General features: G+C 38.9%; 1 protein-coding gene across 4 annotated transcripts in view; it reads left to right on the top strand.

Annotated features, from left to right (window-relative positions):
• Positions 1 to 18,990, top strand: part of RNASEH2B (ribonuclease H2 subunit B) — an 84,029-nt gene that overhangs the window by 10,092 nt on the left and 54,947 nt on the right. For all 4 annotated transcript variants that reach the window (XM_055123896.1, XM_055123895.1, XM_055123894.1 and 1 more), the window contains exon 2: positions 17,363 to 17,434. In XM_055123896.1, coding sequence (XP_054979871.1) covers positions 17,363 to 17,434 — 72 coding nt within the window. The remainder of the gene's footprint in view (positions 1 to 17,362; positions 17,435 to 18,990) is intronic.

The following is an 18,990-nucleotide window of genomic DNA, read 5'->3' as shown; positions in this document are numbered from 1 at the left end:
TCTGTCCCTCTCTCTCTGACTCATTTCACTTAGCATGATACTCTCCATGTCTATCCACTTATAAGCAAATTTCATGAATTCATCACTTCATCTCTCCTCACAGCTGCATAGTATTCCATTGTGTAGATGTACCAAAGTTTCTTTAACCAGTTGCCTGTTTTCAGGCACTTGAGTTGTTTCTAGATTTTGGCTATTGAACATATGATGTTCAATATATATAGCTATTGAACTGCTATAATGAACATATAGGTACAGATGTCATTTCTACTTTGCTTTTTTGCACCCTCGGGATATATTCCCAGAAGTGGTCATATGGAAGCTCAATTTCTAATAAAAATTAGAAATTGAGCTTCCATATGAAGGACTGTCCATATTGTTTTCCAGAAAGGCTGGACCAGTCAGCATTCCCACCAACAGTGAAAGAGCATCCCTTTCCCCCCACATCCACTCCAGCATTAGTTGCTTTTGTTCTTTTGAATGTGTGCCAGTCTCTCTGGTGTGAGATGATATCTCATTGTTGTTTTGATTTGCATCTCCCTGATGACTATCAATGTAGAGCATTTTTTCATCTGCCTTTTGGCCATTTGTATTTCTTTTTTTGAGGAGGCTTCTGTTCATTTCCTCTCCTCATTTTTTGATGGGGTTGGAGGTTTTTTTCTTGTACAGTTCTACTAGTGTCTTGAACATCCTGGATATTAATCCCTTATCAGATGGGTATTGGGTAAATATTCTTTCCCATTCTGTGGGCTCTCTCTGTATTTTGGTCACTGTTTCTTTTGAAGTGCAGAAGCTTCTTAGTTTAATGTAGTCCAATGGGACAAATGTGTTTATGTTTGTTTCCACTTGCTTGGTCAGTGGCATTCCATCCTTAAAGATGCTTTTAGCATCGATATCATGGAGGGTTCTGCCTACATTTTCCTCCAAGTGTGGTACTGTTTTCAAGAGCGAAAAGTGACCTGGCTGCCTTCCCAAGTGATGCCCCTCCTGGAGTGTGCAAGGGCTCCAGAGGTGTGGGGTACAAGCGGAGCAGGCGGGTAGCGTGCTGGCACTGCCATTGCTTCCCAGCGTGACCGAGCTCTAGCTGGGAGCCTGCACCACGTGTGACGTGGCCTGTGCTGGTGCACTGGTGTTTCCCATTCCTGATGGCCTCGGGCTGGATGGCACATGGGCACTTGGTTTATTTGCATAGTTGCCTTTGGGCCATAGTTTGGACTCTTCTCCATTTGCCTGAGCATTTTGTACTTTTTGTAGGTAGCCAGTCTTCTATATTCTACCAGGCTTTAGCTCCTGGATTTCATCTGCTGGATTCTCTCTTCTTGAGAGTGTAACTCTGCAAGTGCTCTTATGTCCGACACATGACCTTGGGCAGTAGGCAAGCATACATCACTGTTTTTATGACTCAGAGAAGTTAATCTGTTTAGTACTAAATGGAATAAGTGTCAAAAGACTGCAGCTCCCTGAGTCCTCCAGAGCCCGTGCTGTGTGCCGAGGAGCTGTGTGTAGCATGTCCTCTGTGTGTGCTGCTGATGGAATGGGCCTGTCTGCCAGTTTGTGTGTTTGGAGGTGGGGGTGGGATGGAGGCCTGGGAAGGGCAGTGGTACCCTTGGGTATAGACAACGTGGTGATGAGGGACCAGACTCACCTCCTTTTCTGCCCTTGAACCACTTGCTTGTTTTTGCACATCCCAGTTAAGCTTCTTCTTTCCAGATGTTCCTAGTTTCCTGCTTCTTACAGACTTTGAGACCTTTGCTCCACCTTTATATGTTCCTGGCCTTGGTGGGTCTGAGTTGGGTGCAGATCTGACGTGTGTATCGGTGTCTTCTTCAGAAACATGACTGTTGTTGAGGCCAACCTGCCAGAATGGAGATTTTTATCCTCACTAGGCTTGTTTTTAGTGTTTCTTTAAGGCTGCATGATAGAACGATATTCTTAGAGGAACCCATTACTTGGAAACTGTTTTTCTAATGCAGGCCTCCCTAGCTTTCTTGGTTAAAACTAACTCTGTAGTGTTTGAGGAAGCTAGGAGTTCACCACCAGAAAAACAGCCCAGATCTCTTTGATAATAGCACTCACATCTTGGGAAGGAAGGGCAGAGAATTATCACTGAAATTAGCATTCCTGGAAGCAGCGAGTCCCTTGGAAATGATGCGAATTTTCTTGCATTCTCTGTTTTTGTGTCCTAGCAATGTTTCCAAGGAGCTATCTCTGCCGATGAGGCAAAAGGCAACCCGGCGGCCTCCACATATTTTCAGTGACTGAAGTCTAAAGAAAGTGAACCTCTTTGGATTACAACCTTGCTTAACGGGTGAGGGTGGTGGGGCTAATCTTGCCCTACCACCCTCACCCGTTGGATTTTAAGAAGCCCAGAGAGCCATGCCGTGTTATCTAAAATGAATGTGGGGGCTGCTTTGATGTTTCTTTTCTCTGACACTGAGTATATGTTTCTCAGAGCTTATCTGCTGTGTGCAAAATCATACAGGGTTGTGAACAAATGATCACTGCTTCCAGTTATGGGAAAATTTAGCAAAGAACAAAGAACCCTCTCCTTCTCCCTCTTCTTCTCCCTCTCCTTCTCCCTCTCCTTCTCCTTGACCTCCCCCTCCCTCTCCTCTCTCTTTCTCTCTCTCTCTCTCACTCTCTATACCTCCCCTTGCTTATATCTTTGATATAAAACTTCTCTTAACCAAGACAGGATTAAGAAAAGTTTAAGAACTGGCTAGTAAATAACTTCATATCACCTGTCATACACCCTGACTGTAGTCTCAGGTGAAAAATCTTATTCTGCATTGGCTGGCATACTGACTGCTTTATGATGAAGTTTGCAAAAGTACAAAGTGGTTAAATCTGTTCATTGAGACTTACCTCGGTGCCCTAATTTTTTAAGCACTACAAAGTCAAAGCACCGTGGAAGTGGGAGGAGGGGTGCAGTGTAGCTGTGTATAGCTAGGACGTTGTCATCTCTACAGAAGATCTATTTTCTTGCCATTAATCAAACTTGACTTTTATTGTTTTAATCACTGTATATTTCTTGGATCCTACATTAAATGTCTCTCATTCTTTTATATGTTTTTTTTTTCGCCCTGCCCTTTTTCTTTCCCACTTTCTCCTGCTCCCCCTCCTTCCTCTTTACTTGACGTCCTGGCAGTGTGGGATGCTGGGTGGATTGAAGTGTGGGCAACTGATAAATAAGTGACTCTTGGATCATTGAAGCTGAGGGGGAGGGGACAGATGGGTTTGAGACATTTGTCATACTAAGATAATGGTTGTTCTTCAGAGCTGCAGTTATTTTTTTGAGTTAAAAAAGTGGAACTTGAAATTAAGTTTCTCTACAGTGTAACTGTTTAAGATCATTTCCTAGGTCTAAATCTTGAATCCACATGTAGTTGAATAGCTCTTTGACCTTGGTCAGGTTCCTTTGGATAAGTTTCTCATCTAAAAAAAATATTGAAATTAAAATAGTAACTACCTCAGAGAGATGGTAAGATTATACTGTGTAGCCTTTATAAGGGATATTTCCTAGTATATTGTAAATGTCTGGTAGGTACATTATAGCTATTACTAAATTTTATTGGACATAATTTTCTTTTGGTCATTGTATGTTTTCTTTTAAGTTCAAATGTCAGGGATGTACAGTCTGAGTTTTGTTTGTTTTGCAGGGGAGGCATTCAGATAAAGATGGTAAACAGATGGAAGATTTGCTGCTAGAGTTAATGTTGACAAGTGGGACAAAGCACTGGATTTTTATAGAGAACACAGAGACCATAAGAAAACTGCTTTGAGTTAGTTAGATATAAGAAATTATAGTTGTGGAGCTTGAGATCATTGAGATGCTTTTGATATATTGACTCTAAAGTGGCCAGAAAAACTTATGACTTGCTTCTGTTTTGTCCAAAATTTTTCTGTTTTCATAAAAACTCTCTTTTAGTGAACATTATTTTCGTCATTTTTTTAAACACAAAAAATGGTCAAAAGGAGAAAAATATAAAACTTCTCTTAAAAGGTTGGTACAAAATCTTGTTTTCAATCATAGTTTTAGAGGGAATTGTTTCATATGACTTGGTTTTCTAGAAAAATTAGGTTTGCATTGTTTTCCATTTCTTATTGAGCTTTTTCTGAATTTGAAGAACACATTTGCTCGCCTTTATTGGGTGTATTCTATGCACCAGAAGCTCTGCTGTCTACTTACTAAACTATATTTTAACTACTTAACTTGTACCTTAATTTTTTCACATAAAATGCATAATAAATTGATTTTCAGAAAAGGATTTATTAACCTTAATTTAGTCTCTTCTTGTACAGCTAATTTCTAGGCCTATTTCTAGGCCTATAGGTAAATCTGTGCTTGGAATATTTGACTTTTATATTTTAATATTATTTCCTTCATATTCTTTGGTCTTCCAATATAATTGGGGGAAAAAAGTTCTTTTTTTTTTGCTTTTTTTTTGGGGGGGGGTCACACCTGGCGATGCACAGGGGTTACTCCTGGCTGTGCACTCAGGAATTGCTTCTGGCGGTGCTCAGGGGACCATATGGGATGCTGGGAATCAAACCCGGGTCGGCCGCGTGCAAGGCAAACACCCTGCCCGTTGTGCTATTGCTCCAGCCCCATTTTTTTTCTTTTTTGGGTCACACCCGGTGGTGCACAGGGGTTACTCCTGGCTCAGGCACTCAGGAGTTACTCCAAGTGGTGTTTGGGGGGACCATATGGGATGCTGGGATTCGAACCCGGGCCAGCTGCGTGCAAGGCAAACGCCCTACCCACTGTGCTATTGCTCCAGCCCTGGAAAAAAAATGTTCTTAACTGAGTCTTTATTGCATACATGTTCCAGATACTTTCACATAAATTATATTTTAGCCTAATGAAACCTAATAACATAATAACTAATAAGTCTGTTTAAAAATGGTAGCACAGAGAGGTAGAGTATCTCCCCCAGGATCACCCCTCTGAGTAAAGGGAGGACATGGAATTGGAGTATGGAGTCTGTCTGACCCCTGATCTTTGTGCTTTCTGTATTAGCATTATTAAAGAAGTAAAAATAAACTTAAAATAGTTAAAAATGGACTCAGGGATAACTTTTATCTATACTTGCATTTTCTATTTTCCCCCCCAGATCCTTATTTATCCTAAAAGCAGGTTTTAAAAAAGAAAACAAAACAACTTAGCTACTTTTCGTACTAAATGCCAGCATCCCATATGGTCCCCTGAACACTGCCAGGAGTAATTCCTGAGTGGAGTAACCCCTGTGCATCGCCAGATGTGACCACTCCCTTAAAAAAGCAAAAAAAAAAAAAAAAAAAAAAAAAAACCATCCATTTTTTTCCCAACTATATGGGAAGACCAAAGAATATGAAGGAAATAATAACTTTAAAATACAAAAGTTGAATATTTACATGAAAAATTTGAAACTCTTTAACTTTGATAGAGCTTTTAATTTATAATCACAGTTGGTTTTATGGCCCCAAGGCAGGTAAGAATGAGGACTTTATCACAAGTATTCATAGCAGTGTATTTTTTTCCACTCAGTGTAAACCTTCAAAACCTGATGGTGGTAAATCCACCGCTCCATAAAAGTAGTGAAAACATTGACAAAGATGTCCAAAATCAACTCTTCCAGAACCCTTGAAATTGGCCAAAGGCTTCCAACAAGCTGAGAAGTGTTTATCCAGGAAAAACTGCTGAGTCTCATGAAGTGGGTTTGTGGCCTTGGGACTTGAGCCGCTCCCATCTCCTCCTCCTCAGGTCTGCAGTAACCTTGAAAGCCAGCAGCCCTGCAAGTGTGATGCTTGTAAAAATCAGCCGCTGTGCAACCACTGAATGGGGTGTGCCTTGCAGGGAGCTCCAGAGGGCCCCAGAGCACTGTCCCTGTGCGACCCCTCTCAGGTCCCTAGAAAAGCTCCTTTCTAGGGCTTTATTGTCATTTGATCTGATTTGGTGCTCAGAATTTTTGTGGGAAAAGCCTTTTCCCCAGGGGTCTTCCTCAAAAAGAGTAAGTGGCAATTGTTTAACAGTACAGCTGCGGAGGAGGCAGTGCCAGTTAAGCAAGTAAGAACTAAAATAGGGAAAAGGAGCAGAAGAGATAGCTCAGCAGGTTGGCTAAGGTACTTTGCCTTGCACACACCTTAACTGTGTTTGGCGCCTGACCCAGGTTTGATCACTGGCATCTCATATAGCTCCCTAAGTGTACATGACCCTATAGTGCAGAGCCAGGGGTATGTGACCCAAACCACCTTACCCCCCTCCACACTCCCACCACCACTAACAACAACAACAAAATAAAGAAGAAAGAAAATGAAAAAGATAAGGATAAGTTGTCCATAGGAGTTTTGAAGTTTTGATACATTCCTAGGAAATTAGAAGGTTATGCACACCTACTAAGGGCTGAGTACTTGCTCAGAGAAAAAAGACTTGAGAGGACCCTAGTGGCTTATCAATACCCTACTTTTAGCACAAGGCAAGCAATAAATCAGAACTGAGGCAGACCTTTTAGTGGGTTGTGTCTAAGCATATCCCAACATAGATACAGAATTACCCAGCTAAGACAGAACTTTTAGTTTGTTTTGGGGTCACACCCAGCTGTGCTCAGCATTTACTGTTGACTGTGTTCAGGGTCACTCCTATGGTACTGGGGATTGAACCCCACATAGACTTCATGTAAGACAGGTGTCATATCCCCTATTTACTAGTTTAAAACATTTTAGAATATCTCAGACTAATTGTTAACTAAACACTAACAGTCAAAACATCTGTGATTGCATATTATAGAAATAGACTTTTCACAATTATCGTCTAAATGGCATTTAACCAACAGTAACAACTACAAAGACAACAAAAAGTATCAATAACAAACTTGGAGAAAGGAGGAAAGGGAGTCTGATTTCCACAATTGCCACATTTATATTATGCTATCTGTAATGCCCAGGTTATCCTTTCCTGGTGTAGTATCCAAAGAGATACTGCACCGTAGCCAACCTGCTTTGACCCTCTATGGTTCAGTCCCCAACACCACATACGGTCCCCTGAGCCCTGTTGTGAGTGATCCTTGAGTACAGATTCAATGCAAGCCCTGACTGTAGCCATGTGTAGCCCCCAAACAAATTCAAACAAATAAAAGATCCCATTTTCATGATGAAGCTGTAAGATTTATGAAACAGTAGGAAAGTATATGACCCTTAAACATGCAGAAAAAAATAGTCAATGATGATGGTGCCCAGATGTTGGGATTTATTTTACAATGATTTAATTGGCTATTCTAAATATACTTATTGCACAGGCAAATGATGTTGAAAGAATTATGGTATCACAATGAAATCTCAAAATATAGTTTATCAATAAAAAGAGAAATTATAAAATTTTGAAATTGAAAATGAAAATTGAAGTGAAAAATTCACTAGCTGACTCAACAGAGTTGAACTGACAGAGGAATGAAATAGCAAACATGAAGACACATCAATTGAGGTTATCCAGCTTGAGGAACTGAAAGAAAAGGAATGAAGAAAACTGCACATATTCTGAGAGACCTATAGGATACCATCAAGTATATCAACATAGGTATAAGGGGCGCCTTAGAGAGGAAGAAGACAGATAAGGGGACAGAAAGCATATTTGAAAAATGATTGACCAACTTCTTCTCATCTCTGATGAAAAACATAATCAGAACATTAGAGACTCAACCAAGTCCAAGAATAAAGTGAAAGAACTTCATGACTGCCCCTATCATGTAGTAAATCTCACAGAAGACATAGAATCTTGAAAAGAGTAAGAGAAAAAAAGACTCTTAAAGATCCATAAGAAGATTATCAATTGACTTATTAGAAACCAGAGTGCCAGAAGTGGGATATCTTGCAGTAAGAACTCTGTGTCTATAAAAGATCTATCCTTCATAACCAAGGGAGAAACTAAGACACATCGACATAACAAAACACTGAAAATTCTCACTTGTCACTTGTCATCCCGTTGATATTTGATTAGCTCGAGTGGGCGCCAGTAACGTCTCCATCTGTCCCTGTTGTGTGCTAGTGCAGCCCAATGATATCTGCTTGCTCCAGGCACACGAAGAGCCTCAAATCCTTCATTCAGGGATTTGACGAAGAAATCTGACCATCTAGTTGGTGGGCGGCCACGAGGTCTTCTGACGTCCTGTGGAATCCAATCGGTAACAGCTCTAGTCCAGCGGTCATCTCTGAATCGCATTACATGACTGGCCCATCTGAGTATCCCGCCCACTGAAAATTTACTACTGAAATTTTTTAAGTTGGTATTAATCTGAACTATACTATTTTAAGTGAAGATATTAATTGTAACTCCCAGCACAGCCTCCTCTAGAAAATAACCTCCTACAAAGTAGAATGGAGAACTAGAAAATATTTACTCTATTTTTGAGCGGGGAGAGGGTCACACCTGGCAGTGCTCAGGAGTTACTTCTGACTCTCTACACAAGGATTACTCCTGGAGGGATTCGGTGGCCTGGGGATCAACCATGGGTCAGTCACATGGAAGGCAAGTGCCCTACCTGCTGTGCTATTGCTCTGGCATGAAAATATATACTTAATACAGAAGAAGGCAGTAATAGGGAAATAGAACTAAAACATTATAACATGTAAAAATAGTTAAATGAAAGACATAAATTCTGCCTACAAGATATGTAAACACATTAACTATTTCCATGAACAGGCAGAAATTGAGAGAATGACGGTGGGAAGGGAAACCATGATCCAACTACATGCAATGTGCAAGATATACACTTTAAATTCAGAGACTCAAATACATTCAAAATAAAAGGATTGAAAAGATAGCACGCAAAGAGTAACTAAAATGACTGACTGTACCATCAGACAAAATAAACTTTAAGACCAAAAATGTTAATGGGCACAAAGACGGATATTTTAATGATAACAGTGTCGATTATTAGGAAAATATGATGGTGATATGTGAAATTAGTGAGAGAATTCCAAAATGCTTGAACCCTAAACTGTCAAAACTTGAAGAGAGATTTAGGCAATTGAGCAGTAATACTAGTGGGAGATTTTAAATAATTACTTTCAATTGTGAAAACAACTAAGAAAATCATTAGGGAACATAACTTGAATACCAAGCCAAATCATTTAGACCTAAGTAACAGCTACGGAACATTCCACTCAGCAACAATCTTTTCAAGTTAACATAAAATATTCTTCAGAGCAGACTGTGTTCTAGGCCATAAAACAATCCTCAGTGGATTGGAAAGTACTAAAAGTAAATAAAATGTATTCTTCAATAATGAGAAGGCAATAAGAGAAGAATGTGGAAGAATGTTGACAACATTCTCCTAAATAGACAGTGGGTCTGGGGACTGTAGCAATAGTACAGCAGGTAGGGCATTTGCCTTGCCTGTGGCCGACCTGGGTTCGATTCCCAGCATCCCATATGGTCCCCTGAGCACCGCCAGGGGTAGTTCCTGAGTGCAGAGCCAGAAGTGACCCCTGTGCATTGCCGGGTGTGACCGAAAAAGCAAAAAAAAAAAAAAAAAAAAAGACAGTGGGTCAAAGAAGAAATTACAAATGAAACTAGAAAACATTTTGAAACAAATGAAAATATAATAAGATATCAAAAACATGGTATATTGATAGAACAGCATTTATAGCAAACACTACTGTACATGCCTGTTTTTTTTAACATGCCTATTTTTTTAAAGGAGAGAAAGCTCAAATTATAGCCAAACCTTTACTTAAGAAACTAGAAAAAGAGGAATAAACTAAAACTAAAGCAAGTTGAAGGAGAGAAAAAAGAATATAGCACAAATAAACAAGAGAATAGAAAATCTATTCTCAAGAGAATAATCAGTGACACCGAACATGACACTTTTGAAAAGATCAACACATTTGGAAAATCCTGGGCTGGACAGACCAAGAAAGAAAAGAGAGAAAACTGAAGGTACAAAAATGAAAATTGGCTCATCATTACTGTTCCAACAACAGAATAGATACCTTAGATCAAATAGATAATTTCCTTGAAAGCCAGTAACTACCAAAGCAGACTCAAAGTAATCTAAATAGAATAAATAAAAATATTAGTTTTGTAATTTAAAATAAAAGCCCAGTCCCCAAACACTGCTGATAGTTGTGGAATTGTGTATGCCTGAAACTCAGTTATTGGCAGTCTCATAAACCATGGTATCTAGTAGAAATGTTGGGGTGGGGGGGAAACTCTACTCCCAGATAGCTACATGGGTGAATTATTCAAGCACTGAACAAGTTTAATACCAGTCATTTACGTATTTGCCAAAACAAGAGAAAATTTTCCAGGTTATTCTGAGAGCTGCTAGCATCTTTATACCAAAAGTAGAAAAAGACTTCATAAAAAAACTATAGACAGATATCCTTATGAACATAGAGTCAGAAATCCAAGAAAAGTAGCGAATGAAGCCCAGGAGTATATAAACAGATTAGACACCATGGCCAAATGGGATTTACCCTAGGTATACAAGGTTCAACATATATTAATCAATGTAATGCATGTAAATAAAAAGAATACCAAGAATCGCATTATTATCTCAATAGCCACAGAAAAAAGCAGAAAGTCGAATATTCTTTCATGATAAAACACATTCAACAAATCAGGAAGAGAGCTTTCTCAGTTTATAAAGGGTTGCTTTCAAAAACCCATGGCTAACATAATGCTAACACATTTCAGACGAAGTGCTTTTACATGTTGAAATGGGATATGTATAAATCAAATATATTATTAAAGTGTATTAAAGTGTATTTTATCTTTTTTGCTGTGACTGCTAAATTTTTGAATTACCTATGTGGTTAAAATTTGTATAATGCACTTATTTCTGTTGGACAGTGTAATTCTGAAACTAGGGCTTCAAAATCCTGGCAGATTTATTCCCCGAGCTGCAGGAGCAGGTTGATAGGTTAGGATGGAGCTTGAAAATTGATGGACTGGGGTCAAGAAGTAGGCAGGCAGATGAAGGGATGTATTGCATATAATCTTTCTGTAGAAGAAGTGGCTTTTTTTTTAATTTACAATTTTCACTGCAGAGCCTAGGAAAGTACCTAAACTGATCATTGGTAGAAAGGAAAGGAAAGGTATAGGAAAGATTGAAGTAGAGGGTGTTTATTACTAAATGCTTATCGATTTGGCATCTGGTATTTGCTGACTCCTTCTGTGAGTTCATAGAGTTTAGCAAGTGAAAAGACATTTTAATGAGGGCAGACATATACCATATACCTTCGAATCATCCAACACTAGAACAGTTGTGTGAGATACTCCAGGGGACTACGGGAAGTAAAGTGCACTCTTGGCGGTGAGTTTGTGGTTGACAGACTTTTTTAAAGTTATGCAAGGAAAGATTTACATACTTTCTTGGTTTTGTTGTTTAGAGATTATCGACATATTTGAAGTCTGCACGTTATGTAAAATCCCTTGATTTTTAAATATTGGTGCCTTACATGAATTTTCAAATGCACATCAAATAAAATCCATTTGTGGTCTAGGTGTGACCTGGCTGAGGAGCTCAACTACAGATTTAGCTGATGTAATGAGTGTTATTTCTTTTACTCTATGACTATCATAGCAGAAACTTAACCAGGGTGGGGAGAAATCTCCAAGAGTTGGCACTTGCAGAAGTCCTCCTCAGGTTCAATCTCTGTTGAAAAGAAAGAAAAATCTTACAATGTATCTATAAGGTCTTAGAGTCCTATTTTTCACCTTCTAGAAGCTGTTACTTTTGAAATCGACCTGTGTGTCTGATTTAGTGTCTTTAATGTAATATCCCAAAACTCCATATAGGTAGGGACTGGATATACTCATTTTTAATCAAAACTACTAATAGATAAATGAATGAAGAGAGCAGAAAGGTTGGTTTTGACAAGGACGCTATAGTTAATGAGAGGCAAAATAGTGTGAGTAGAGAATCTCATTTAGAATTCTCTGTTAGAAGGATTCAGTCAAATGGCAAATTGTTTTGTCTGAATGATGAGAGAAAAGATGACTTTTCTCCTAAATGGGCTTCAGTGTTATCGGGGCTGTGGTGTCTCAGCATATTTTAGAAAACCCTGGCATTTTCAGCGGAATACATTAATGTCAGTATTTGTACTTAGTAATTCCAGTTTTTTTCTTTTGACATTTTAGGCTATAGCAAATTCTCTGGACTTTCAGCTTTTCTAGGGAAAACAGAAACTCAGCTTTCCTCACATAATTACTAAAATACATGTTCTTTGGACCTTGAGTCTTTGCTCATTTTTAAAATTTAAATTCATTTTAAAATTTAAATTTACATTCTGGGGAAATGTGAAAACTGAAGGAGAACTGGCAAGTTTTCTATTGGAACAGAAGGAAACAAACCAAAAAAAGGAGGTAATCTCTCAGTTTAACTTGAAGGATGTACTGTAGAACTGAAATAATCTGAAGGATCTATAGCAATAGAGAGATTACCTTTTCTATGCCTTGAGTTAATTAATTTTTTTTCCAAATGTGAGGCTTGAAGAGTTATAGTCAGCAGGGAGGAAAAGCAGAGAAAACCACAACCTGTTTCAGATTTTTTAGGAAAAATTTTGAATAGTACTAAATTTCATTTTCATAAGCAGCATAAAAAATGCTGAAAGATGCTTAAAATTGAATCTGCATGGTTCTGTTCTTATGACATTCTCAAATGACAAAATGAAAGCTACGAAGAACGAACGGGTGCTGGTAGGTGTTGCAGAATGGGGTAAAGGATTCCGTCAGGGTTCATCCTGCATGGTGAAGCTTGGTCTTGGAGCATAAACATGTAGGATTGTTCATTCCTCTTGCTTCTTCCATCAATATGGCATGAGCGTCTTTAAGCTTGGCAGTATTCTTTGGTATTGACAGAACCGTTTGTTTTTTTAAAGTAGTTTTTGTTTAAAGAGATTTATTTAGAGAAGTGTGAGAGTATATAAAAGGAGGAATACCTTTTCAAGAGAGAACACAGCCTTCTCCAGAGAGGATAAAAAGCTTCATTTCACCTTAAAAATAAACAAACTAGTATTCATGTTGCCAGGCACGATGCAGTCTCCCTTTTACTTTTAGTCTACTTGTGCGTTCATGTTTACAGTATGTTCCTTTTTAGCAGTACATAATTTTATCTTGCTATTCTAGCCAACCTGACAATTTTTGCCTTTAATTGGGGTGTACAGACCATTTATGTTGAATATGATTTTTGACGTGATTAGGTTGGAGTCTGTCATTTGCTGTTTGTTTTCTGTTTATCTCTTTCATTCTTCATACTTCTTTTTACTCCCTTGCTGCCTTCTTTTGGATTGAGTATTTTTTTATGATTCCATTTCATATCCTTTGTTGTTTATTAGTGATGGCATTTTTGTTTGGTTTTGTAATTTTAGTGACTTTTTTTTAACATATTGCATTTAAAAAATACATGGCTTATAATTAAATAGTCACTTCTAACTTCAAATCATAGTGGGTAGCATATCATTTTACATCTATACTAGGCCACCTTCTCTCCCCTCCAGGATTTTGTTCGGAGTTTCATGTATTTTATTTATACATGTTATAAGCCTCAGAGTTATCTTTGCTTAATCAAGAATTTTTAAAAAGATCTAAATACTTATATAAGTTTTATTTTAAACCTCTGCAGTCACTATTACCAACCAGTATTCTTTATTCCTTTGTTTAGAATAATATTTTCATCTAGAATCATATTCCTCCTGCCAAAAGGACTTCTTTTAGCATTCCTTGTAGTATGAGTCTGTGGGTGATTATTCCTTTTAGCTCTTGTATGTCTGAAAAACTATATCGCCTTCATTTTTCAAGCATATTTTCTCTAGGATCATCATACTGTATTTTAATGCTTTAAAGATGTTTTTCCATTGTCTCTGGACTTGAGTTTCCAACAAGGAACTTGTCATTTTAAGCTTCGCTCTCTGTATATGGTATATCTTCCCCCCACACATGACTGCTTTTAAGATTTTTTTCTCTTTACTACTGATTTTGAACTGTTGGTCTTGGTGTATAGCTTTATTTCTTATTTGTGTAGTTTTATTTCTGTTTTTGTTTTGAGTTCATTAAGCTTCTTGGATGAATAGATTTTCAGATTTTGTCAAATTTGAAAATATTCAGCAGTGCTTTCTTCAAATATTTTTTCAATTTTCTACCTCATTTTTAGAAATTCCAATTGCGTATATATTAATATTCTTGAAGCTGCCACAGAGTTAATTGATAACCTAATATTTAATTCTCTATTTTAAGTTCATTACTATTTTCTACTGCCATCAATCCCATCTGGTGTACTTTTCTGCTCAATTTCAGTTCTTACAAAGATAAATTTTCCATGTTTCTACCTTATTTTACATAAGGAATAGTCTTTAATGCCTGTCAGTTCTAATATTTCTGTCTAATATCAACACTCCTCTATCAATAATTGGTTTGCTTATTTTTCTCACTGGGCTGGAGCGATAACACAGCAAGTAGGGGCGCTTGCCTTGCATGCGGCCAACCCAGGTTAGATTCGTCCACCCCTCTTGGAGAGCATGGCAAGCTACCGAGAGTATCCCGCACGCACAGCAGAGCCTGGCAATATGCCCAAAACAGTAACAACAAGTCTCACAATAGAGACGTTATTGGTGCCTGCTCGAGCAAATCGATGAGCCAAAGGATGACAGTGATACAGTGATTTTTCTCGCCATGGGCTTTTTGAATGCTTCTTTGAATGTTTAGTGATATTTGACTAGATGTCAGGTAGTACAAGGTTTTCCTCCCTTTTCCAGGTAATATAGTTCTCTAAGTAATCTGAGTGATGATTTTTATTCTGGAAAATCAACAGTTAAGTTTTTTGACACCAGTTTGACCCATTTAAAGGATGCTTCTCTTGTTCGTTTGATTTTGCACCTGATTGTACTTAGAGTCTATTCCTGGCTCTGTGCTCAGGAGACCACTCAGTGTTGGAGATCAAACCCAGGGCTCCCTACATTGCAAGATGTGTGCACCAGCCCTCGAGCTATCTACCAGCTCTCTAGTATACTTTCATACTCCTGTTTGAACTCAGAGCAGAGTTCATGACTGTGGCCCTGGTTGACAGTCATTGCATGTTGAAGGATGTCACCCCATGACTTCTGAATTATGAGGTTTCCAGTCTGTTTATTCAGATCTTTTTTCGTGACCCCTTGGTAGTCCCATCGTTGCCTCTCCTGATGCATGCCAAACGCTCCCGCGGTACCTTTGTATGTCTCTCGGGTTTTCTCTCTTTCTAGCTCTCTCCTTTCTTGTCCTCTGACTCTAGCTATGGTGTCTCCAGGACTCTCTGCTTCTTCTCTTCAGCTTAGGGGTCTACTGAGCTCCCCTGGCCACTCCATTCTGTGGCCTGCCCTGGAAAGTCAAAAGGTGGTAAAATGAGGCCATCGGAGGGCTCGCCTCCCCTGTCTCCCATTTTTGTGCACCCTGTCTTCTATGGGCAATGTGAAAAGTAATCCTTTGATTTATTCATTTTTTCCTGGTTGTGTCAGCTGGGAGAATAAATTGAATTCCTGGACACCATTTGGTTACAAGTAGAAATCTCAAAATTAGGGTCCGGAGCGATAGTACAGTGGGTCAAAGTTAGATAAAACTGTGGGTCAAAATTTTCTCTTTAAGAAAACAGAAGGGAATGCCTTGCCACAGTGGCAGGGTGGGGTGGGGGGGAGATGGGATTGGGGAGGGTGGGAGGGACACTGGGTTTACGGGTGGTGGAGAATGGGCACTGGTGAAGGGATGGGTTCCCGAACTTTGTATGAGGGAAGTATAAGCACAAAAGTGTATAAATCTGTAACTGTACCCTCACGGTGATTCTCTAATTAAAAATAAATAAATTTAAAAAAAAATTTTCTCTTTATATTTTTTCTTCGTATATTTTGATATTACTTATTTTAAATTATTGGCAAGATGGTAATCATTGGCAAGAAAGCTACTTTCAAAACATGCTTTCTGTATTCAAGTTTATGAAAATATGAAGTGGTATCAAGGGAATGGAGGCCATAGAGAAGAGAAGGGAATAGAGTCCCTTTCCTGTCTGTGAGGGGTTCTGGTTGTTCTTGTAGGGGGGAGATCTGCTTCCCCGTGAGGCTGTTTGTTCTTTGGGGAATGCTTACCTTTAAAGCAGCGCTCTCAGCAGGGACTACATGTCCACCCCCCTCACCATACGGCCCCAGGATGTTTCAAGGGAGCCACAGTAAAAATTGTGACAACTGAGTTACATGACCAAGAGAAAAAAATGAGTAGAAGTTTGAGTCAAGGCTTTACCCAGAACATCAGCCTATTAGTCTTGCGTCTCATAACCTCTCAAAGAAATAGAGAACCTCAGAAAATCTGCTTAAAAGGTTCTCTCAGAGATCACTGTGGTGGACTTGGGGGAATATAAGGGGTGCCGGGGATCAAACCCAGGTGTGTGGCATTCAAGATAGGTGCTCTACCTGTTACATTATAGCTCCAGACCTATGTTTTGGAGACCACTCTTTTCTGGGGGGCTTCCCAGTGGCACTCAGGGGCCTGGAGGCTACTTCCCACAATACACAGCTTTGTGGTATATGGACCTGGCAGTTGAGTGCTCAGGCTCTGAAGTGCTACAGAATCTCTAAGGCTATGCCCAGTGATGGTGCCCAGGGAGACTGCCAACTGCTGGTGATCTCATGCAAGCTATGAGCACCAGCGCTCTGAGCTACCTCCCTGGCACATTGGTAGTTCTCTGAAGAGATACCAAGTTATTAATCTCTGTCATTTGGGACTACTAATATTAATCTATCCCTGTAAGAATCTTGGAGCAGTGAATTAATATGAAAAATCACTGTCACTATCACTGTCATCCCATTGCTCATCGATTTGCTCGAGCAGCACCAGTAACGTCTCTCATTGAGAGACTTATTGTTACTGTTTTTGGCATATCCAATACACCACGGGTAGCTTGCCAGGCTCTGCCGTGCAGCGATACTCTCGGTAGCTTGCCAGGCTCTCCGAGAGGGGTAAAAGGTTCTACTGCAGTTTATATGGAGATTAGCCATTTGCTGACCACACAGCCTATAGCCAATAAAATTTTGCTTAGACTTTTTAGAATGAAAATTCATATAAAAAGTGGACAGTAAAATGGGCCAAAGAAAGTTAGTACAAGGGTGTAGTTGATGCCTGGTGTGTGGCTGACCCCAGGCTGACTCCTGCGGATGCCCAGCAGCATGTCAACCTCGGACCCTTGCCACACCACTGGTTCAGTTGGTGGGTCGCTAAGAGGAACCCCCCTGAAGACCCTGCCTCAAGGTCTCCAGAGCACCCCTTGGACCCTCCAGCGCCCCCCCACCAAAATAGACAAAATGAGGGTGAAGTGCGTAAAATGCTAAAGCAGATGTTTTGTGATTTTATAAACTCACCATTTTCTTTCAGAATATCTGAAAAATGCTTCCAAGAAGATGAAGAATGGGCTTATGTTTGTAAAATTGGTTCACCCGTGTTCAGGTAGGTCTCACCCCACTTCCTTTTATCCAGTAATAACTTGAATGTTTCTTTCAGACACTGTGACTTAAAGGGAAATTTACTTATTTGACTTTCTATGTTTTTTTTCTTCCTAGTGCCATGTAAAGGTAAGTCAGCATTGCAGGATGACAAAGGCAAGTGTATGACATTCCTAGGCATCTCAGATAATTCATTCAGTGTAAACATTTGTATTTCTTCTTAGAATTTTAATCCATAGAACTGTTCATTCATCAGAAATGTTGGCAAAACAAAAATGTACCATGTTTGATTTCTCTCAGAAAACATTAATTTTCTTTGACTTTCACAAGCCAACTTTTCTTAGTTATACAACATTAGCCTCCTTTTATATTCATTTTATGGTATGAAGTAAAATGTGCAGCCACGGGTTTGGTTTTTTTAAAAGAGGCTTTTACTTGACATGCCAAGATTTTGAGTAGTTTCATTTTTAACTGTACTTTCCTTCTTGTGACCAAAAAGTAGTCTGTAAATTTTCTCTGTCAAGGGGTGATTGTCTGTTTTATTTTAAAAACATTGTGCATTATTTCTGGAAATGATTTTATTAAATTTCATATTCAGTGATTTTTCTGTACTTTCTTTTAGTCTTTAGGCAAAATAAATCAAAATAACTATAGTTACTAATGCTTGTTTTTATTGTTTTATCTCTGTGGAGCTGTTATTGCATTATTTCATTTTATAAGTTTTATTTTATCGGGTTATTATTAGTTTTATAAAGATTTGCCTGGATACAAAATAATTAGCAAGTTAGAGCCATCTCTCAGTGATTATAATAATAGTGAAGTAAGGGAAAACCAAGGTGTCTACCTTGATGTTTGATTTGTTTGAAAGATATATTAATAAAAACAGCACAGAAGAATTTTTGACTTCCTTATTTTGCTCATCATGAACTTAATTGCAATTTAGTATCTGTACCATTTGAAACTCTTAACTAAGACTGAGTTGAGGCAAATTTTTTTTTCCAAGCAAAGCTTTAGAAGCAGTAAAAAGTCAAAAAGTATTGAATTAAAAGGGGGAAAAAGATATTTAACAGTCAGTCTACTGGTATAACTTATGTGTTATCAAAATGTTTAGACAGCAGAACAAATGTTTTTACTTGTTTTGCTGACTGTGGTAAAGCACATGCTTACGTTTCTCTGTGTCCTGACTAGACACCAGGTCTGCCTTCAGGACTTGGTTTGTATTTTAGGTTTTTTCAATCCAAGCAGTTGCCTTGTGAGGTGAGTTCATTATTGCTCCTACAGTGCATATTGGGAAACTGAGGCACAGAGAAGTTCCTTAAGAGCACACGTGTGGTGGAGATGGGGTCAGACTCAAGGTCCTCGGTTGCCCTATATTTAGAAAAATATTCCATGCTTTGAGGTAATAAAGCCAGCAGCACGTCTTCACCCACTTCTAGCTTTTATTTATTTCAGAGAAAGCATAAAATTCATCCTCGTGGAGTGGAGCTGGACTCCTTGCAGCCTGAGGACCATATCGGCTGTGCGAGCCCGGCTTTCCTTACGGAAAGCTGCCTTTGCTTT

This window comes from Sorex araneus, chromosome 1, assembly GCF_027595985.1.
Source record: "Sorex araneus isolate mSorAra2 chromosome 1, mSorAra2.pri, whole genome shotgun sequence".
In the NCBI taxonomy this organism is placed as follows: Eukaryota; Metazoa; Chordata; class Mammalia; order Eulipotyphla; family Soricidae; genus Sorex; species Sorex araneus.
The sequence above is the reverse complement of the archived record's forward strand: the minus strand, read 5'-3'. Positions and strand labels throughout refer to the sequence as shown.